Consider the following 23,217-nt stretch of genomic DNA (forward strand, 5'->3'; position numbering starts at 1 on the left):
TCTGGGGACACCAAATATGTATTTGATATCTTAAAAAGTCTTGTGAAATGTCCCCTTTAAAAATCTTTACAAGCAACATATCTTGAATGGAAGGTTACATCCTCGGGAGGTCGCATTTGCAGGCTGCGTACTACGTCATCAAAACGTTTTATTCTTATTTGCAAAAATTATTAGCAATTATAAAGTTGACTATTCCTAATTTATCGTAAATTGTTGTAATATGGTTATGATTTGGGAATGTAATGCCCAGTTAACTAAAATAAACCAGGCTTGATGATGACGTATGCATACGCGACCTCCGGAGGATGCAGCCTTCCGTCTAGTGAAGTCGATTGTTTTGTCCAGTCTTAACCTACAGATGGCAGTGTTTCATTATTATTTCGATAACAGTAATTTTGTCAGTGTATGATTAAAAATAATGGCTTTAAATAGTTGAAAACCCCAATCTTCTAATAAACATTAAACTTAATGTCATGTCATGTGTACTATTAAACATTATCAACAACCCTTGGACTGGACACTAAATTTGTGATTATTAAGTGCAAAATAAATAAATGATTAAAACTCTAAACGCACGTTTGGTCTTTTTATACACATTTATACATCAGAAATTGTTTATCTATTAACTACAGCTGTTGGTTAATTTACTCTTTTATATAACTGACCCTTACCAGCTAGTGTGGTTTTACTGCGTTCATTTATTTACCCAACACCTAAACAAAATATTTTGGTATTTCAATTTAGGGGATCAAATAAATATTTCAGGTATTTTGTATATTTAGGTTTTATATTAGGTATAGTATTATAGGTATATGGTTTAAAGTTAGGTGTTTAAAATAAATATACAAAACAGACTAAGTGTATTTGGACTGAAATTAGCTTATTCTGTACGTACAGCCCATATGACACATATGACAACTAGCCCCGGCAGCAAAAACTTTTCAAAAACGAAGCTAAATATTTTCCCACCAAAATTCCCCCCATATTTATATCGCAACTAGATGCGAAAATCACATTATGGGACGTGTGGGCGTGTCATAAACTGGGCGTGGCCTGAAAGGACACGTGATTGTTGGCTGCGATCTCTTCAGCTGTCACTCGTCCTGACAGCGAGCCGCAACTCAGCAATGTGCGGTACCAAAACTGCCCTACATCTCATAGACACCCGAGACCTTTAATTCTGACCACACGAAACATCACACTTCGTTTTATACTGGGTTTTTATTTTTTTCACGCTTTGAAATGCCCATTTTATCTGAAGAACTGCATCAAAACAGCTCGCCCTGTCTTTTAAACGGCTAATTATTAGTCGCCATTGGGCGGTCAATGTTATTAGGCGTATTTCGTCTCGCTGTAGTGCGCGTCTGTATCGATTATATCCCTTTGTTTAGATCAGTATCGGCGGACGCTGCGCGATTGTCTTTATTATAAGAACGTCTTGCGTGAAGTAATCACAATCGGACGCGAGCCACTAGAGGACACGGACACGCGCAACCATGTTTGAAACCAGAGGAATTCCCTTTATATTGCTTGACATCGCGTGCCTGATACTTGGTAAGTATATTTCTGAAATGTTTATTTATTATTAATCCCTTTGACCATTGCATTGTGTGTGTGTTTACCCATGTTCTGAATCTTACAGAGGAGTGTTGATAATTTATAACACGTGATAACCTATTCAGGAGACGACTTAAACTGGGTTTGAATTGTACATTTTAACTGTTTAAATTTCAGTTTAGACGATAGTAAAATACAGACTTGGGCGGATGATGTTAAATATATAAAGATTAATCAAGACCCTTCAATTGTGTACAAGGCGTGTTTGACTTTATGCGGCGTTGCGGAGATCCATCGGGTAATGACATCGGACTACCGCGAGAGCGAGTCTAAATAGCGCCGCTACCGAATCGCTCTCGCGGTACTTTGATGGCAGGTGCCAATCCTTTGCGCAGCGCCGCATGAAGGCGAACACGCCTACATTGTTTCCATTTATGTAACTTAATTGCACGCGATTCAACATCGCAGGCGTTGCTCACACAATAACAACAAAGACACCCATACTATGCGTCATGATGCATATTAAGCCTACTGAAAACCTCGTTATAGGGATCCAACGTTAATGACAGGGCGTTACCTTATTGCAGAAAGTCTTTATGCATAACAATGACTCAGCCACAAAATTATTTTTTAAGGGAACACACAACTAAGAAATCAATACAAATCTTTAATCTCTTTAAATATATAACATCAGCAGCCAATATGTATGTTTATATGTCGTGTAGCCTATGCTTTATACTGTGCATGCATACATATAATAATGCCATGTAGAATGTATTAGGTTATTACGGGACACTGGGAAACATGGTAGACCTACAGTAAGTTCAAATTTGATGACAATTTCTAGTACTTTTACTTAACAATATCTACATTAGCAAATTCTAGCTGAGCCATAATGTAATGAAATCTTCTGGTTTGAAGTCCTGAAGTGACAGTCACAGTTAGAAATGAAAAAAAGTCCCATATTACCCTAATTTACCCTATAGTATTAATATTATGTAGGTTGAGCTATCTATTAGCTGCTATTAAGGTTAAAAAGGGTTGTGAAAGCTGCAACTATCAGGCAATTCTAAAACTTTCATTCCCAGGATTGGAAAAAGCATAAAAAGTAATAAAATAAAGCACATTTATAGTGACTAAGTTTCAGTACAAACTCCGCTATTATCACAGATATTTCGTAAGTTAAAAATTGCTGATTGTGAGTATAAATTATAAACAATGTTTTTAAGTTTTCACAAAAGACTGCTAAAGTTTATTGGAAAATTTATGCTGATATAATGCTCTACTCTGACCTCGAGCATACACAATGGGAATTTTTATTAGTTTTTATGCCGGACTTTTCTGTCTGATAGGGAAAAACAACAGTATATTTCCTACAAAAGAAACAAACTGGGAGTTTCCAAAAAAAACAAAACATTGCTATCTTAGTCACACTTTAATGTTAAGTTAAAGATTTTGCATTATTATGATATTATCTCATCATTTTCATTAACCAAAAAGCATAACCGTGGTTTGCTTTTACATTTAAAATCAACTTTACAATTATTTAATGTGTAAAGTTTATCAGTTGTGTGCTTTCTAGGAAAACTCATGGTATGGAACACGTGCTGGTTATAACTCTTGTACACAAAGCAGCTTATTTTCATGATTATAGGGGAAGAGAATCTGATGCCTTTGCGTTGATGCCATTTTTGCGTAGGCAAATTTATTTACATACCACAACTACTGTCTGAATGCAAACTGGGATAATGCATGAGAAACTACTGGGTTTAAACCAATACTTTATTGGTTTAAAGGTGTTTTAAGTCGGGGAGTTTTGTCATTTTTGAACATATACGTTGCTTCAGCACAGATTTATCATGACCAGCTAACTTCAATTGAGCTTGTTTGAAACGCTAACCATCTCGTGTTTGAATGATTTCTTCTGTCAGGCTCCACCCTCCAGCTTTATCTATACGCACTTGGCGTCAATAATAGACTGCGAGAGGACCCTCAGGCTGTTTGAATGCTTGTGTTGTTTTTCCGTAATGCTTTACAACAGAAGCAATAATAGGTTGAGGCTACAGAGGATTCAAAGTTTACAATCAAGCTTTAGCGTTAGACTTTAGACCGTCAGAGCCAATTGGGTGATATGACGTAGATAAAGATGTGTGTTAGGGTCAGCAAAATATTGTTAGCATTGAAAAGACAGCATAGGAGATAATAGATATTAACAAGATGCTGCAGTTCTATTACTATATCTAATAAAAAAGCCAATCATTAATCGCTAAAGACTGATGATGATGATTCTGTCGGGGCAGGGTTATGTATGCTAAAGCAACCAGGGAAATGGTTTCATCTTAAGAAACAATTTATGATTCATTTGATGTCAGGTTTAGTTGATGGTAGGAAATATGTTGTTTTAATGCGACCTTAGCCAGTAATTTAAGAGTTATCCGTCTTTCTCCTTTAAAGTAGATTGGATTTGGGCTTGTATGACTTTGCATAGCTGCACAAAAAAGGTGTAAACATGAACGGCATATACGACCTCCCAAAGGGGATGGTTTTGGATGGGTGGGATACAGCTGGCCTAAATCTCGCGAGATGTTGGGTTTAGACTTAGAGTTAGGTTTCGGGTTTGGATTAGGATAAAAACAGCAGTTTTGGCTAGATGGGATTCAGCTACAGCCTTAATCCCGTGAAATGTTGGGTTTAGGGTTAGGTTAGGAGTAGGATCAGGATGAAAACAGTGGTTTTGGCTAGATGGGATACAGCTACGGCCTAAATCCTGTGAAATGTTGGGTTCAGGGTTAGGTTTGAGGGGTAGGATTAGGATGAAAACAGCGGTTCTGTCTAGATGGGATACAGCTATGGCCTAAATCCTGGGAAATGTTGGGTTTAGGGTTAGGTTTGAGTGTAGGATTAGGATGAAAACGGCGGTTTTGGATAGATGGAATACAGCTACGGCCTAAATCCCGGGAAATGTTGGGGTTAGGTTTGGGGATAGGATTAAGAAGAAAACTGTGGTTTTGGCAAGGTGGGATACAGCTACGGCCGAAAGCCTGGAAAATGTTGGGTTAAGGGTTAGGTTTCGGGGTAGGATCAGGATGAAAACAGCGGTTCTGTCTAGATGGGATACAGCTATGGCCTAAATCATGGGAAATGTTGGGTTTAGGGTTAGGTTTGAGGGTAGGATTAGGATGAAAACAGCCGTTCTGTCTAGATGGGATACAGCTACGGCCTAAATCCTGTGAAATGTTGGATTCAAGGTTAGGTTTGGGGTTAGGATTGAGATGATAACAGCGGTTTTGGCTAGATGGAATACAGCTACGGCCTAAATCCAGTGAAATGTTGGGTTCAGCGCTAGGTTTGGGGTAGGATTAGGATGAAAACAGCTGTTTTGGCAAGGTGGGATACAGCTACGGCCGAAAGCCTGGAAAATGTTGGGTTAAGGGTTAGGTTTGCAATAGGATTAGGATGAAAACAGCTGTTCTTGTCTAGATATGGGATACAGCTACCGACTAAATCCCATGAAATGTTGGGTTCAGGGTAAGGTTAGGGGTAGGATCAGGATGAAAACAGCGGTTCTTGTCTAGATGGGATACAGCTATGGACTAAATCCCGTGAAATGTTGAGTTAGGGTTAGGTTTGGGTTTAAGATTAGGATAAACCTGCGCTCAACCGGACAGATTTTACAAGATTTGGGCTGTTGCTGTATCCCTTCTAGCCTTACCCAAAAGGTATATTTGGCAGCATGCAACAAATACAATTTGTAATGGGCTGACTCATAATAAGAACAGACGATAGCCTTCACATAGGAAAACAAAATGATTTAGCCTATGATCTTGGTAACTGGCTTTTGGTAGATGATGATTTGGTATCTTTTCTCCATCGACATATACACAATGACGTCAGTGGAAAATGACATTGGATAAAACAGTGGTAAGATGATATCACCTTTAAATAATGAAAACTCAAAGTCTATTATTGCAGCACTGCAGTGAGGTGTACATTGTAAACATGTCATTATAAACCCACAACCGTCATGTAATTCCTATCTCAGGTGGAGCGTTTGAAATGACACCCGCCAATCGCCTACACCGGGTTTGATTGGTTTGTGGACTCTTTACTGAGTTGTTAACCCACTGTTAACCCTTTTCCATCTACAGCTGGGCTCCCTCTTGCAGCATTTAATCTGGGTAAAATCAAACCTTATCAACGGGGCTTTTTCTGTAATGATGAGAGCATCAGCTATCCCTTCCACAGCAGCACGGTTACCTCAACTGTGCTTTACACAGTGGGCTTCACAGTTCCCATATGTAGTGTAAGTAATCCCAGACAGCATCCACACAAGACATGCCCAGTGTCCTACCTTTCTAGTTCGTACCGCTGGCTTTATTTGCCTATCTGAGCTTGTTCCCGTAGACATTTGGGTATCGTGATCATGTCATGTTGAGGTTTTAACTGCCTCCTGCAGCTGCTGAAGTGGCACATTGTTTAGGTAGACAAACAACTAAATAGACATCATAAAGCAGCTGTTTCAACATGACTCCTGATTGTTGAACAGGTGTAAACTGACGTTTGAGCTTTATAGCTAGTTAAACGGCTTTTAAATGTTCACCACCACCACAGATCAGATACTCACAAAAAGTAAAACATGACTGCTGGAGACATGATGTCAGGACAAACATTTTAGCAGCTCATTGTACCCAGGCAGACTTTTATTTTTACATCTTAGGATCATCTGGGCATGTTGCTTTAACTCCACTTAGCAAAGGATGTCCACTAAGTACAAGAAATAGAAGTAGATGCTTTAGATTTTCGCCTTTGATATGCGTTTAAACACACCCTTCCTTAATCTGCCACTTCCAAACCTTTTGAAAATGTTTTTAAGAAGACGTAAATTGGGCAATTTGTGGTTTTCATCATGAAAGAGTTCTGAGGTTTTCCCATCACATCACAAGCACTTCATGAGTGTATTTAGGCCCTGTGTACACCAAAGAGGCTGAAAATGCCAGACACACGTCTGCAACACAATCTCATTAAAATTCATACGTATTTTATGAGTAGGCTTATTACTATTTATTCATATGACCACACGTTTTTGTAGGATTTGTTTCGCTCCTGTGACATTGGGGATAGGGGTGGGGTTTCATTATTGTTTTTTATGATAATCAGACGTTTTTTCACGTCGTTCAAATTCATAAGAATTAGCCAACTTTTCATCTGAGACGCTTGGATGATACTTTTGTTTTGTTTATCAGTCGTTGTACGATGCGCTAGCTGCTTGGTGTGGTATCAGAGAGTTTCCAGTAGTACACTGTAAAAAATACTTTGCTGCCTTAAAATTTTTTGTTAAATCAACTCAGATTTACAAGTCATGTCAACAGAGATGAGTTGTCACAACTTATAAAATTAAGTTGACTTTTCTCAACTATATTTTATAAGTTATATCAACTCACCTGTAGTTATATCAACTCATCTCTAGTCAAGATAAATAATAGTTAGTTGAAATGACTTGTAGGTCTGAGTTGATTCGGCAGGGAATTTTGGGGCAGCAAAGTATTTTTTACAGTGTACGCACAAACAATTAATCACGATTAATCGCATACAAAACTAAAGTTTGCTTAATTTATATGTGTGTACTGTAATTATTGTGTATATAAACATAATACACAAAAACATTTATTTATAAAGTATATTGTTAAAATTATATTTGTATATTTATATATAATAAGTACACTGTGTTCCAAATTATTATGCATGTCACTGTAAGATTTTAGTAAAAAAATCAGGTTTTAAAGAACTTGCTTTATAACTTATTTGTTTTTAGCTAACGGATATCAATCTCGGTTTATTCATTGGTATGCAGGGAGATCTTGGTTGAAGGGAAACCTATTTGAAAAAGTTGTTCCACATTTATTAAGCAAGTTGTAGTTCTCATACAATATGGGTATGATAAAAGATCTTTCTAAAGATAAATAAGTGTGCATTATCTTTAAAAAACAATTTTGTTTAACAATTTTTATTTGGTAGAATTGAACAGAAATCATTGAACTATTAAAAGAGAGTCCCTTAAAAAAGGGTTTTCACTATGGGATATGAAAGAAATCATGTCTTCTGAAATAACTTTCGTGAAAGTTAATACACCATCGCATGCTGCAAAAAGCACAGACTATTTTAATTCATATGGGCATAAAATAAGAAAAAAATCATGACCACCATCATCCTCTGACCTCGGTCTTATTAAGAGCCTGTTGAGCATCATCATATTAAAGGTCTGTGAGGTGGACAGCACTATAATTTGAATCATGCAATACTAGCATCTTCAAGTCAAATGAAGACAGAAACCATATAGACTTTAATGTATATTTAAAGTTCAAAGTGCTTAAAGTCATGTCAAAGATATGCTCATATTTTATTATGTTTGAACTGTAAATACAGAATTTTGTACTTTTTTTTGAAAAATTGTGCATGCAAGCACATTTGACAGATGGGTGATTATCACGAAGTCCAGACTTAATTTTTTTTTAAAAAAGCCATTGAAGCCTTTTTTTTTTGCACATATAAGATTAACGTCTGAACTTACTATAACCATTATTTTTAGAGGATTTAAATAATATTTCCTGTAGAATTATTTACATTTTTAGATTATCATTATAAAAAATTATCATTACTGCAACATGATATTACATTAAATATATCCATTTGCAAACTCATGTTTCGGTAATGAGAACTAAAAGTTGTCTAGGTACTATAACAAACAAAATTTCAACTTTTATCTGGAGAGAACTTCAAGAACTGCTTACCTGGTAGCCATCTTGAGTGTCATAGTCAATTATGTCCCTTCCAACAAATTGTTTTTGAAAATGTTGTAAACAATGATTAAATTGTTGCGGAGGATGAGAAAATTGGTCTGGGACACATTTATATTCCTTATTATTGTCTCTACATTTACCAATGATCACCAAATACCACATGTTTCTTTACTGTAAATGTTTATAGTATAACATGCACTGAAGCTTTTTATTTTTTAATTATAAATAATTTTATGTCAAAGAACCCAAATCCATTCATGGACATGTTGCGGTAATGAAAATTTCCCCTTAAATGTGGAAAAAACAACAAAATTGGTTTGTATGATGTCATTTGAAATCATGTGCAGAATAGTACGTGAAGAGATGTTTGTAACTGTATGCTTCTTATTTTGATAGCATTTACTTTTTTGTCAAAATGTTTCATGACACCTCATAAGTCTAATTTTGCGAGAATCACCCAGATATCTGTTTTTGGATCATTGTACCACACTGACTTTTGTTGAAGTGCATTCTGCATATTATTGCAGCCAATCTTTAATTAATACTTTAAAAAATTAATTAATTAAAGTATCTTTTGACATTTTTATTTCATTTAAATATAAAGAACATCCACAATATCATATAACTGTTCAAGGTAAAATAAAATTTGTAAACCTACTGACTGTATAATAATTTGGAGCACAGTGTATAATATATTTATGTACACACACACACATTATGCAAACTCAAACTTATTTTGTGTGGCGTTTAATAAAAATGCGGTGTCTGATTGCAAACTATTGAAAAATGAGCTTTGTTGTACACGCAGCCTTATATTAATTTTTTTGAGTACATTTTGGCATCAAATTAGTTTTAACAGAAACCACTGAAAGACAAACTAAACCAAATAAAAGGCCTAGTAGAAGGTTTGTTATATCTCAGAATATCTAATGTGATCAAGCCTAAAAAGTTCAGAAATACTTTCCAAGAACAACTCGTATGACGCAATTTATTTAAATGTTAATATTACAACAGTACACAATTTCGAAGAGTGTTAACTGTTAAGCACACAATGTTCTCAGTTAGTGTGTATGTAAACCAGTACTTCATGTGTTTGGTGTAAGTGACTCATTCCTCAAGTTAGATGAAAACCTCAAAGACCCCATAATGCAACATTTGGGGAAGCCTCAGCTTCTGCTTGCGTGCCAAGACTGCCCAGGTGGCATGCGAGCGGCGATCTATACGACTAACGCTACACCTTTATCTGAAATCGCATACGGTCTGTAGATTACAAACCATGACAATGGAGTTCTCACTGGAGGTAGCAAGATGAGACGTGTGATGTCATGAGCTAGATCTACATCTTCAGTGACCCTGGATAACATCTGATTCACACGGTTTACACCTTCTGCAAATACACAGTTGGGAAACTGACACATATGCATGCAACTCATCATACACGTTCACTGCATGTCGAGTGAATGCTTTAATCCCTAAAACATGCTTTGCTGCCACGCTTGGGTGATTTTTATACCCCGACAGGCTTGTAGTTCCTGCTGGTGATGTCTAACTACAGTCGTCCATGTTTGTGTTGTTATTCTTGTGCTGTTTAACTGTGCACTAGCATGATGGTGTGAAAAACCACGGGCGTCCAGTTTGGAAAAACCCTTTTTTTTTAGGAACGGCAAAATCCATGACTTAGAGCATCGGATTGCTTTAGAATCTGACAAGATCTTTCCCTTATCGTAGCGTGCTGTCATATTATTTGAGCTATATTTGCACACTTACCACGTCGACTATAAAGAAACCACATGAGAATGAAAACAAAGCAATAAACCACTTGAACCAGAACAGCTTCAATTACAAAACTTAGCCCAGGCTGGCACACCACCAACTTGCTAACTTTTTAATGTCTCATCTAACTCCAGCTTATTTCTGTACGAGCACCTCCAATTGGAAAACTTCGAGCTAGGAAGAATACCCGATTCGGGCACCTTTGCTAACCCTTGTTTTCTCTACCTGCCTTTCTCTACTAGTTGGACTCCCATTCGCAATACTCACATCACAACACAAAGGGTTTAAACGAGGATTTTTCTGTAACGATGACTCTATCAAGTACCCATATAAAGAAGACACCATTTCCTATCCGTTATTAGGAGGAGTAATGATTCCTATCACTTTGGTCACTGTAAGTGCCAGTCCGTCTCCTACACTAACAGATCACCCACTAACTGCATCTCTATTTGTGTCTTTGTTGTTTACTGCATGCTGCTGCACTTTTATTTGCTGGCTTAAGCACTAGAAACAGAATATCGAGATGTAACCACAGTCCCTTGGATTTAGGTCCTGTATGTAGATATTTAAAGGGACGGCGCACCCAATTCTGTCGATTTTACCCAAAGGGTCAGTCGTAACCTACATGCCACTCTTTCCTTAAAGGATTAGTCCATTTTCTTAAAAAAATCCAGATAATTTACTCATCACCATGTCATCCAAAATGTTGATGTCTTTCTTTGTTCAGTCGAGAAGAAACCATGTTCTTTGGGGAAAACATTCCAGGATTTTTCTAATTTTAATGGACTTTAATGGACCCCAACACTTATTAGTTTTGATGCGGTTTAGAATTGCAGTTTTAGGGGACTCTGAATGATCTTAGGCGAGGCATAAGGGTCTTATCTAGCGTAAATATGCACTTTTGAACCACGGCTTCTCGTCTTCCTCCGGTCGTGTGACGCGACCTCACGTAATTGCGCAATGACGTAGAAAGGTCACGTGTTACGTATATGAAACGCACATTTGCAGACCAATTTAAAAAATAAACTGACATTAATTAGTATCATTCAACATACAACAACGATGAAACGGTCCTCTTTCTACACACTTGTAAACACTGGGGGTAGTTTCGCATACGTCATCCGTGACCTCTTGGCGTAATGACGTATTGCGTGGGGTCGCGCTGGCACATCACACGAGCGGAGGAAGACGAGAAGTTGTGGTTTAAAAGTGCATATTTTAAATTTTTCTTGCCAAAAATGACAATCGTTTCGCTAGATGGGACCCTTGTGCCTCGTTTGGGATCGTTTGGAGTCTTTTGAAGCTGCGATTTTGATCTGCATTGGGGCTGTTAAGTGTTGGGGTCCATTAAAATGAGAAATATCCTGGATTTTTTTCCGCAAAAAACATAATTTCTTCTCGACTGAACAAAGAAAGACATCAGAAAATTGACTAATCCTTAAAATTCTGGTCTGTTCCTTGCAAAATTAACAATTTTGTCATAAGTTCTCATTCTCAAGTTGTTACAAAGATACTGTATTTGGGCACTGTATGCTTCCATTATATAGAAGCATTCTTTTTAAGGTCTGTGGTTGTGGTTCACATGAGAAAGTCATATAGGTTTAAAAAGGCATGTGGGTGAGAAAATATTAAACATTAATTGAAGTTCGCAACTGTAGTTCACTCGTGTGACTGTAGCAATAGACTAACCAACTTATTGGAAACAATGTCACTGATCTTCTACCCACAAAATGATTATTTTCTCTCAAAAGGCCATACCCCACAAAAACTCACATGACGTGGTTTCAGTTCTGAAACGTGTCTGTCTGTGGTTACATCTCATAATGTTTCTTAACCCAGTCCTATAGCATATAAAATCCAACACCTATATCCTCCAACAACAAAGTTTACCTAAAATGGTTAACATATCCTTCATACTAACTTTACGACTTCTACATAACCTCACAGTCACCCATGTCAACTCGAAGCATGACCTGTTGTGATTTTGGCTGCTGCTAATGTGCACATTGCAGCAATGCATGTATAAACAAAAATTAACAAACTTTCCTAACCCCCCTACTAAAAAGACCTCCCAGCCTGGCTTTAGTTGGTGATTAAATGCTGGTTTTAGAGGGGTTTGAGACACTTTTTAAAGCTTAAACCAGCTGTCTCCATTGTAAACCAGACAAGAGCAGCCAACCATCTTAGCCAAGCTTGCAACCTGGTCAAGCTGGTTTGAGCAGTGGGCAAACCCCCCTAAAACCAGCCATTGGACCATAGAGTAGATGCCATATTTACTTTGATGCAAACTAAAACAATACAGTGAGGGGTCAATTGATCATTCAAACCCATTGAAACTTTAAAAAAACAAATGACCTTATGGCAGTACAGCATGCAAACTGTACCTCATGTCCTCACAGCATCAAATTTAATATGGCATCTACTATGACTAATGTCAAAAGAGCTTAGCATGGGTGTCTGTGACAAAAAAAACAAACACTATATGGACAAAACCAGTGGTGGCTGCATTGTCAAGTACATCTACCTGTACTGTTCAATCTTATCTTCTATTCTTGTACCTGTGGGCATCCTTTTAAGATTCAAAATACAACTCTCAATGATGTCACAAACACAAGTTGTTGATCTTCTTGCGAGAATGAAATGAAATAATGCTTCTTTCCTTGCACTTCCATCACAGATGATCATAGGGGAATGCCTTTCAGTTTATCTAAACCGCATCAGATCAAAGTCTTACTGCAACAAATACGTGGCCTGCGTCTATAAGGCCGTCGGCACCTACGTGTTTGGTGCCGCCGTAAGCCAATCGCTCACGGACATCGCCAAGTACTCCATCGGCCGGCTGCGGCCACACTTCCTGGACGTGTGCAAGCCGGACTGGACGAAGATCAACTGTACGGGAGGGGCTTACATAGAGGATTTTGTCTGCACGGGGGATGCAGCCCTAGTCAATGAGGCCAGGTAGGTTCGGTTCCTCAAAGCACTTTGTTTCATATAACATAAGTTGGGATTGAATTAACTGGAAGGTGTCCGGTTAGCAGAACCATTTCGGTGGTGACCTTATATACAGGATGTGTAAAGAACCTCCCTTATTAATAAAATGAAGGGTTTTTTTCAACATTGATATTGAGAACACACAGGCTGTAGTTATAACTCTGTGGTTCATGAGGTAGAGTTCTTTCATCCTGTTTTGTCCATTTCAAGAGCACAGAGTGTGGTGGGGACTTCTGTTTGGGTTATTGGGCCAGTCCCAAGGCCAGCAGTATCTTAGGCCCTTCAAAATGTTCTCATTTACTGTGGGTGTGGTTCCATCGTCTCTGTCTTTGGTGGTGGTCCAGTGTTTCCCTTGGAGACGATGTTATTAATAGAAAAAAATAAAGCAGTAGAGGGTCTGATCCCAAAATTACCCAAGATCACCTTTCACACAGGAAGGTCCTTCTGGGAAGAAGGGGTCTTCTCAGTAAGTAGGCATGCGAATTTGTTAGCACCAGGGCCATGTTAAGGTCATGTTCAAATATTGTAGGTCAAATTTATTGAAATGCCTATTTAATGTAGATTTTCGTTTGTTGGTGATGCCCTTATAAGAAGACCATTAGGCATACTGAACTTTGAATAAACAGTTCAAAGCTGTCACTGGGGGAGTACACTTTTGAAAAGGTCCTAATACGTACCCTTGTGGTACTAATATGCACTCTTTGGTACCAATATGAACTCTTTAGGTGCAAAGGTGTACTTTTTGAAAGGGTACTGCCCCAGTGACATTACACACTTTTTTTTGACAGTATATACACATACACTATGAAACTACACCAACTTTGTTTTGCATCTCATGACTTAGTTTGTATTTCAGTCGCAAACAGGAGCATGCAGATCTGACCTCATTTGAATTTGAATACAAGCCCAGATCAGTATTTTATCAGTTCTGTAGCTATTGGATATAATTGTTTTCCGTTATGTCTGTTTTTCAGGAAAACTAAAAATGTTGGCATAATTCCTTTATAGTTTCTAAAGTTTAAAGTAAACAGGAAGACAGAAAAGCCTGCCTGATAGTCAGACCACCCTCCATTCTCCAGCCCCAACCTCCACAAGTTAACACGTCTCTCCCCCGTGCATTCATTTATCACCCGGAAAAGGGTGTGTATGTGGGACCAAATGGGACAATGCAAATCTCTTCCCGGCATGGGGCTCAGTGTTATGATTTTATCTTAACAACACGTCAAAGTAACTCTTAGTTTGTGTTTGCAGAGTTACAAAACAAATGTCAGCTCCATTTATGGCTTCATACCATTGCACAAGTGTATCAACATGTGTGTCATCGAACAGACCTCCAACTTTGCAGATATTGACCCCTTGATCTTTGTGTTGCAGGGTCTCGTTCTACTCCGGTCACTCCTCCTTCTCCATGTACTGTATGCTGTTCCTGGCAGTAAGTGGCATTTGAATTTCATTTGATGGAATTGTATCTTTTCATGACACATCTTTCCCCCCTTATTCTTATTACAAAACAATGTCATTTTATTTCTGCAATATACAGTAATAACAATACACTAAATGACTTAGGAACAGGAACATTACAAATAAACTCGAAGGCTAAACATCTTGACTTTATGGCATTGCGCAGACCAATCGGCCCATAACATCAAAATATCTCGAGATTCAAAAGCAGCACTTTAGTGATAGTTTGAAGCAATATGCCGATCAATCTGCGTTGTGCGGCATTCTGAACTAGTAGTTAATCGGCGGACGTATGCACAATGTGTAAGTATTAACGTCTAACACACTGCCAAGTTGTCGCTTCTATCAAGTCACACTGTGGGCTTACACTATAGATGGTTTTATTGGACAAATGTGCGTTGTCACGGTTACACGCCTGATCTGAAGTTCACTTCAGGTCTGTAACTTAAGGTCTGTGTTTGTTGATCGGTCTGGCTAGTGGCTAAACGGGAACAAATACCTTGTCGAAAATAAAAATGTTTCACTTTCCTAAAGACGGTGAGCATAAATCACTGCTGTGTGAAGAGAGGTTTTGCAGCCAGGCAAGAATTGAAGGATTTATAGTTAACATTGTATACATTAATTTTACACAGTTACGATAGCTCGGTGTGATAGGTGATACGGTTTAGCTATGATTTAAACTATGGTAATTTACTGGTTATTTATTTATCTTGTTATCAGAAATAATCTAGTCTAGAAGCACTCTGTTGTTATTGATTTTCTGCATAAGTCTACACAGGACGTTAAAGATGCCAAAGAATGCATTGAAATAATGTTAAATTGTTCTTTGATATCTACATAGAAGGTATGTAACTTTATTAAGTGCAAAAAATATACAGAAAGTTTTTACATGTCCATTTACAACCATAGGATTTGTCCCCAGAATTAAATGGTCTATTTTTGCCCTATTTGGAAGGGTCATAAATAATAATATTGAGCTTTGCGGCTCATGCCAGTAGCTCACGTTGGTAAACAGACCTTATATGTTTGAGCCTGCATCAGACGAAAATATAGATTGAGAAACAACTAATTGTTTGGAGATCGTTAATAGACGTTTCTGAGTGGTAAGCTTGTTTTTTCTCTGTATGGACCTGCAAATCATAACTGTAAGGTCAATAGTAGAACTTTAGCCCAAACGTTAGCATACAGCGCTAACTCAGCAGTCACAACTTTGTAATTAATTTAATGTGCAATCTTATGTTGGAGACATCTGAACTGTGACGTCACAGTCAGTTTTATGTTGAGATTGGCCTGTTTCCAGCAGTCTTTTGCATGAACAAGGTTTACATAAAAATGAGGAAACAGGCTCATATGTCATTACCATGTACAGAGCTCTTATTATTCATCTATGCCTACTAAATACAGTTTTACATTCTATGGCACCTTTAAGTTTAGGCCACAAAAGTGCCGCTGAAACAGCCTATGATGTTATGATGCTAAAACTTTACCTTATTACATCATTTAAATCCTGTCAAATTCGATTCCTATCAACATGACAACAACTTTCAACGCTCTTTATCAGCATCATCAAGCTGCATCCGTTGTTGTTGTTTGTTTAGCAACCTGTAGCAGTGAAAATGACATTGCATTTTTAATGCCAATACAACTGTTTGTGTTCATTGTGCATCAACTAATGCTAACGGTTTTTAATTTATTTTTTATTAGTGAATGCAGAAATGTATTTTAAGTTTAATAAATGCTGTAGAAGCACAACTTCCAGTTATTGGAAACTTTGCACAGTAGTCATCTCAAGTAACATGAATCATTTTAAAATAAGTAAAGCTTGACGACGTTGATATTGACCGCTTTGACGTTACGCCAACATTCTCAGTTCATTTGAACAACCACAACCTTATTGTAAAGTGTTCCCGAAAAAACACATATTTGCACTTTACAATATCGAGAATTGAGGAGTGCCTGGAGGATTGATTATGAAAATGTCAACACCAAATAATAGTATTAAATTTTTAGTATGTTGCATTGGCCTATCAGAAGTGCCGGATGAAATGCCAAAGTACTGTTCCAGTAAATCATAGCATTGTTTCTAAAAGACCAGGAAATGAGAGCCATGCGGTGTAGATTTACATTCTGTATTATATTGATTCTGATTTGAAACTCCTATTATCTGTCGTGATTGTGTATTGATTCATTAAATTGCTTTTAAAGGCACCTCGTGATTTTCTGCTCAGTAGCTCCATTATCTTATCAAGAGAGTACAAGCATTAGTCAGATATCCTTAAAGTGTACACCACATGCAACAGCCATAGATTGGGTCAAAGTTCAACAGCAACCTCGTGGACAATATTTGTTCTTTCGTTGTAAACTTAAGAGTTAAATAATTGCCAGTTGACACACAACTTAACCACATTCAAGTGTAGATAAACACAACACAAATCAAGATTATGAATGAAACTGAATACATTTGGCAAGAAACCTTTAAATAGACCTGAATCTTGACATGATAAGAACAACTTCCAGTTATTGGAGACTTTGCACAGTAGTTATCTCGCGTAACATGAATCATTTTAGAATAAGTAAAGCTTGACGCCATTGATACTGACCGCTTTAACGTGTCATGCCAACATTTTTAGTATGAGATAACTGGTACAATGTGGAACCATGTAGAAAATACAGCATACGGTGTACCCACAATCACCAGACTCTAAATATGTTATGCATGGAAGTAAACACGACTGTTACTAGCGAGGTCATCACAAGAGGATTGGCATATCTCAATGTAGTTTATTTTTAACCTGAACTCAAATGCTTTCCTTTCTCGCAGCTCTATCTTCAAGCAAGAATGCAGGCCGAATGGGCTCGGCTCCTACGACCCACGCTGCAGTTCTTCCTGATCGCTGCGTCCATTTATACAGGACTGTCCCGTGTGTCAGACTACAAACATCACTGGAGTGACGTCCTCATAGGTCTCATACAAGGAGCCATCGTGGCTATATTAGTGGTGAGTGATGCTGCTAGTGACATCATACAGGAATTCTGCTTTCATTTAAAGGGACAGTCCACCCAAAAATAACCATTTACTTAAAAAAAAAAAAAACGTATGACTCACATACTCAGTTTTTGTGAATGTTCAAAGCTGGTCAAGTGGCAAAAAAGGCCGCTTCTGTAAGCGGACTTTAATGCAATGGTAGACTTTGAATAATGCAGAAGTCACTTTTTTATTTTTCTGGCAATGTAAGTGTCCCAATTATTTAAAAAATCCCTCTGGACATTCAACAAAATATCTTCGTGTTCCACAGACAAACACAGATTTGCAAAAACAACCAAGTAATGATGTTGAATCATATTTAAGCCTCACAATCCTGTAAGACGTGTTTAGACACACATGATCGATAACGTTGACTTTTTCCTCATACTTTCTGCAAAGTATAGAAAGAAGCAGACTGATATTTCAAGCTCTTCCACGCTGACAGTAAATGTTTCCGTGCATATAACTAAATCAACATTTTTCAAATCCTCCAGGTGTTTTTCGTGTCAGACTTCTTCAAAGGGAAGGTGGAACCACGGAAGGAGGCCGAGATCCCACACACCACCTTGCAAGAGACGCCTACCAACGGAAACCATTACGACAGCCCGAGCTAAGCTGAAACCCGTGTCGCGTGACCCGAAGAAGTGTGCACCCACTATGACCACTAAGGTGGAAACCTGTGAATGTAACTTTGCTTTGTGTTCTTCAAACCCCCCCTCAGCGGCTGCAGGGGTCGGGTTTTTTATGGACGCTGATCTACGTTGCCTTGGCTGGAGCTCTGCTGCTGCTGCTGCTACTACAACAGCTCTTTCTTTGTATCTCCTAAAACTAATATAAGTGTACCTCTTTTAAGCCATGAGAAAAACTTTTTAAACTATGACAAGAAAATCACTATACAGACTTTTTTTATTAAAACGATAAAATGTATGTACAAGACATGTTGCGCTTTATGAAGAAAACAAGAACCTATTATGCTTGACGTGAACTCAAATAAAACAATAATCATGGGCTAGGTTAATTCTGTCTTTCAATGTCTTCATTCACAAAAAAACAAAAAGCAGTGATCACAGGTAGAGACTAGCAGCAAACACAATATCCCTCTTAATCTTCGTGATACCTGTGGAAAAACAAAGAGCATATATGAGTCTTAAAATGGATTTGCATCCCAGCCACAAATCAGGGTGGAATTATTGAGTTATTTAAAAAAAAAAAACTAGTATGCTGCCTATATAGGCTACATTTTCAGTTAATGGGACACTCCACTTTTTAAAAAATATATTTTCCAGCTCCCCTAGGTCTGGCGCTAGCACTTTTAGCATAGCTTAGCACAATCCATTAAATCTGATTAGACCATTAGCATCGCGCTCAAAAATAACCAAAGAGTTCAATTTTTTTCCTATTTAAAACTTGACTTTTATATGATATGATATTACGCAGTGCCCAAAAATAGTCCTCTGCTATTGAAAGTTACCAAGGGGACTAATTTCGGGCAGTGCGTAATATCACTATGCCTCCTGCAGCCATGTTACAGCAGCAAAGTCCTTGATTATTACGCCAAAATGAGAGTATAGTTCCTAGCCATATTGGCATAGAAAATTGCAACTTTCAATTTTCGGTTTTAGTAAACAATGTAACTACAGAAGAGTCAAGTTTTAAATAACAAAAATATATTGAAACTCCTTGGTTATTTCCGAGCGCGATGCCAATGGTCCAACAGGACTCAACGGACCATGCCAAGCCATGCCAAAAGTGGCACCGCCAGATCGGCTGAATGGATTCCAAAACGAGCTGAAAAATTAGCATATCTTCAAAAAAAGTGGAGTGTCCCTTAAATATGTCTATTAATGGCGCTTTTCCATTGCATAGGACCCCACGATCCGGTTTAGTTTGGGTCGGGTCAGCTTTCTTTTGGGAGCTTTTCCATTGGGTGCAGTACATAGTACCCGATACTTTTTTCGTACCACCTCGGTTGGGGTTCCAAGCGACCCGAGCTGATACCAAACGTGACGCAAAAACAGTAGATCACTGATTGGTCAATCGTCACAAGCGTCATCGCTATAATGTAAATATTAGCTTTACCTTTAGTGCTAGCTTGCGCTGTCTCGAGGAAAGATTTTGTCATCTGTGCTCTGATATAAGCTCCCAAACTCCCTTTTAGCGATGAAAAACATCCACAGGTTGAGAATCAGGGACACCATAACAGTTTTTTCCAAACTTGCAGTTTGTGGCGGAACATTCGTGACGAGCACGTCAGTATTATATGCTTAAATGCAACTTAAATGAGGCTCAGCGGAGTGCGTCAACTACTGACGCCACGGGTGTTTAAACCGAAACTGTCGCGCAAATATAACGACACGCCTATAATCCCTCCCACTGCAAAGTGATACCAAACTCGATGGAAAAACTAACCACGCCAAAGTGAGGTGAGCTGACCCGACCCAAACTAAACTAAACCATACTATGCAATGGAAAAGCGCCATAAGCCAATTATATCATCATCGTATAATGACACAAAGTGAATGAAAAATTTGAGATCTAAGAGTGTGGATTTTTATATTACATTAAATTTAAAGTCTACAGCATCTCAGCACATGATTGATCAAATTCATCTATGGTAGTTTACCAGTCAAGTGCTGACATCCATCTGCCCCCAGAAAATTAAATATACTGTACACATGACCTCTCTATTTAGCAGAATGAGTCACACTGTCAGTCTATGACTTGTCTCACCCATTGCAAATTTGTTCTCCAGCTCTGTGTTTCCAATGGCCTTTGCCGCCTGGCACATCTGCCTTAAGAGCTCTTCCAATCTGCGCATGCAGCGGATTATACTTCCTGAGAGAGAGAGAGAGGGGTCAATATTCTCATTGGACTGATAACATATCCGTTCAATCTCGCTTTCTACATACCAACAACATATTCATCTTTTAGGGTTTGTGTTTTTACTGGCATGATAGTTCTCCTAACTCAATAGGCTGTGCGAAATGGAGATTTAAAGAGACAGAAGACCTTTTAACATCTTTATATAATGTTTCTCCCTCACAAAGTTTCATCACTACAAATACTTTGCTGTTTGCTAATGATCAAAAACACAGCCAAATTGTCATTTAGGGGCTGGAGAGTGTTTGGACGGGGGAATTTCTTCACCAAACATGAGATACGTATTTTTCAAAACTACATCATCCCGTAGACACGGCCAAATTTGAAATCGTAGACCTTTGGGAGTAGACGTGCTGACAGGATGTTAAGAAACCTGACTTTTAAACATGCTTTAATCATACTGACCTTGTAGAGTTTGGATCGACTACAGATCACTGATTCATTACAATTATTCATTTTTGAGAAATGATGCTATTAAAATATAGGAGACTAGCCATACAAAAACACCATGACGGTCAGTGTTTTAAATAGCTAAAAACGTCCATATACGATAAATATTCAATTTAACCCATAAATTAACTTCTCTGGTTTACGATCATTGCTTTAATCCATTACCTTCAAACACATCCGTCATCTTGCATATTTGAGAGAAGGAGGAGCCGTTGGCCCAGGTGTAGACTACATCCATCAGGTGTGGACGAAACTGCTTCAGATAATCGTCTTCATCGATGTCCAGCTTGGCTTCTGCTGATACTTTAGCGATACGTTTTGCACATTCCTAAAATTAAACCGGCATCAGTCATTAGATTTCGTCATTAATATCAAGCTACTACAACCTATTGAAATGTATTGCATGCACTGACGACACTTCTTTGAGTTTGAATTCAACCCAAATATATCAACCAACTTCTCATTTTAAAGGGCCAGCGCACCCAAAATGTACATCAAAATATTTTTGCAGAATTGGGCATGCCTAAATGTAAAAATAGATCATTTGGAGTAAAGTGTCTTATTTTACAGAAAACTAAAAAAAAACACAACTTTGATGACGCCGGCGGGTCTGCAGAGTATAAGGGGTTAAACCCATGACTTTTGTGGAACAATATAAGCTAATGCACTGCAAAAAATGACTTTCTTACGTAGTATTTTTGTCTTGTTTTCAGTAAAAATATCAAAAAATTCTTAAATCAAGATGTATTTTCTTAATGAGCAAAATAATACTAGTTTTTAGACAAAAAAATATACAATTTAAGTGAATTCGTGCTTAAAACAAGCAAAATTATCTGCCAGTGGGGTGAGAAAATTTTACTTGAATTAAGTGTTTAAGAAAAAAAGAAATCTTATTTCACAATTTTTTTCTCACCCCATTGGCAGTTAATTTTGCTTGTTTTAAGGACAATTTCACTTAAATTGTATATTATTCGTCTTAAAACTAGACTTATTTACTTAGGTCATTTTGCTCATCAAGAAAAAGCATCTTCATTTAAGAATTTTTAGACATTTCTACTGAAAACAAGACAAAAATACTAAGAAAGAAAGTCATTTTTTGCAGTGTGACACCAAACACTTTACGTAACATACCATAATTTTAGTTGTGTGGTAGTTTTTGTGTCAATGTTTAAACCGGTTACAGGAGGACACTAAACTGACCCACTAGTTTTTTCTCAAACAAAAAAATCAAGTTTGCGTCTTTTTAGGATCAGGCTGACCTGTTGGGATATGTCAGCGTAAGCAGTACAGGGAGTTGAAGTGTTGTTTTGTAAACATTATGTGCGATAATGAGCGTACGTGCTGAAGAATTTGGGAGGCGTCCTCCCGGAACGCATTACCTGCATCTGTCGGAGAGGTGCAGCCAGCTGCTCTGTTAGTTTGGGCATCTCGTTGGCCTGTGTGTAAACAAAATGGGTAATTAAAAGGCAAAGAATGAAACAGGGCAGACCGTCAGAGCAAATATAGCAGTTGGACCCAGCGCACATTCAATCCACGATGAAGCAGAGTTTGACTTTCTAAGCCAAGCGTACAAGCGCTGTTTGATCGTGACAAACACCGATCCAATGAGATATCTGCCAGGCTTCACGGGAGAGTTTTTAATTGAAACCAGAAGCATTGAGTCAGTGTGGATGAACTCAAATATATCCGCTTGCTTCCTTTGTGTTACAAAAAAACTGATTTGATTATAACACCATTGAACTGGGATATTTACATCACTCTGCATACCTAGAGTACTGCTTATACTGCGGTATTTACACAGAATGGGTGTGTAATCGTGTTTTATTGTATCACACCTTGTTGACTGATGTGTGGTCACATGTGCATATCAATCATTTCACAATGGCCTTTAACTGGGTTCATTCAAACACAGCTTAGTAATATAAATCTTGTTTTTAATGCATTAGATAATGTTAAAAGTTGTTTGCCAAAGCACTTATGCCAAAGTTATCAATTTGTTTTAATAATCTTATCTTTTGGTTTGTGCAACTTGAAAAAATTACAGTATTTTTCATTTGTAAAACTCAAAATTATCAAAACCACATGGTTACGTAAGCGATAAAAAATATTTGGGTTGATTTCTGAAACAACCACATGCAGTCCTGGAAAGATTTATTGGCACCATTTGTAAATATGAACCAAGAGGGCTTTGAAAATAAATCTCTATTGTTGACTTTATTGATCTTTTATTAAAAAAAAGAAAAAAAGTTTGCTTATGAGTGCAGAAAAAGATTGTAAATGGTC

At 37.7% G+C, this 23,217-nt stretch overlaps 2 protein-coding genes across 4 annotated transcripts in view; one reads left to right on the plus strand and one right to left on the minus strand.

The window, feature by feature from the left end:
• Nucleotides 1-1,074: 1,074 nt before the first annotated feature.
• On the plus strand, nt 1,075-18,622 carry plpp1a (phospholipid phosphatase 1a). 3 transcript variants are annotated; one of them, XM_055208897.2, is made up of 6 exons: nt 1,075-1,554; nt 10,370-10,521; nt 12,805-13,085; nt 14,493-14,550; nt 17,401-17,577; nt 18,099-18,622. In XM_055208897.2, the coding sequence occupies exons 1-6, from the start codon at nt 1,497-1,499 to the stop codon at nt 18,216-18,218; spliced, it is 846 nt and encodes a 281-aa protein (XP_055064872.2). In that variant the 5' UTR covers nt 1,075-1,496; the 3' UTR covers nt 18,219-18,622. The 3 variants fall into 3 exon arrangements, with proteins under 3 accessions (XP_055064872.2, XP_055064871.2, XP_055064874.2); XM_055208896.2 differs by lacking the exon at nt 10,370-10,521 and adding an exon at nt 5,706-5,860 and having other exon boundaries at nt 1,076-1,554; XM_055208899.2 differs by lacking the exon at nt 1,075-1,554 and adding an exon at nt 5,739-5,860.
• mtrex (Mtr4 exosome RNA helicase) overlaps nt 18,493-23,217 on the minus strand; it is a 37,740-nt gene continuing 33,015 nt past the window's right edge. The window contains exons 24-27 of the mRNA XM_073874082.1: nt 22,314-22,370; nt 21,100-21,262; nt 20,335-20,439; nt 18,493-18,721 (exon numbers count right to left, since the gene is read on the minus strand). Of these exons, the coding sequence (XP_073730183.1) occupies nt 18,669-18,721; nt 20,335-20,439; nt 21,100-21,262; nt 22,314-22,370 (378 nt within the window). The 3' untranslated portion in view covers nt 18,493-18,668. The remainder of the gene's footprint in view (nt 18,722-20,334; nt 20,440-21,099; nt 21,263-22,313; nt 22,371-23,217) is intronic.

Source organism: Misgurnus anguillicaudatus, chromosome 12, assembly GCF_027580225.2.
Source record: "Misgurnus anguillicaudatus chromosome 12, ASM2758022v2, whole genome shotgun sequence".
Classification (NCBI taxonomy): Eukaryota; Metazoa; Chordata; class Actinopteri; order Cypriniformes; family Cobitidae; genus Misgurnus; species Misgurnus anguillicaudatus.

What these genes read in the sequence shown, in the direction of transcription:
- plpp1a (XM_055208896.2), top strand. Translation starts at nt 1,497, where the DNA reads ATGTTTGAAACCAGAGGAATTCCCTTTATATTGCTTGACATCGCGTGC. An exon ending in GCCCTAGTCAATGAGGCCAG is followed by an intron (nt 13,086 to 14,492) that starts GTAGGTTCGGTT and finishes TTTGTGTTGCAG; the next exon opens with GGTCTCGTTCTACTCCGGTC. An exon ending in ACTGTATGCTGTTCCTGGCA is followed by an intron (nt 14,551 to 17,400) that starts GTAAGTGGCATT and finishes CCTTTCTCGCAG; the next exon opens with CTCTATCTTCAAGCAAGAAT.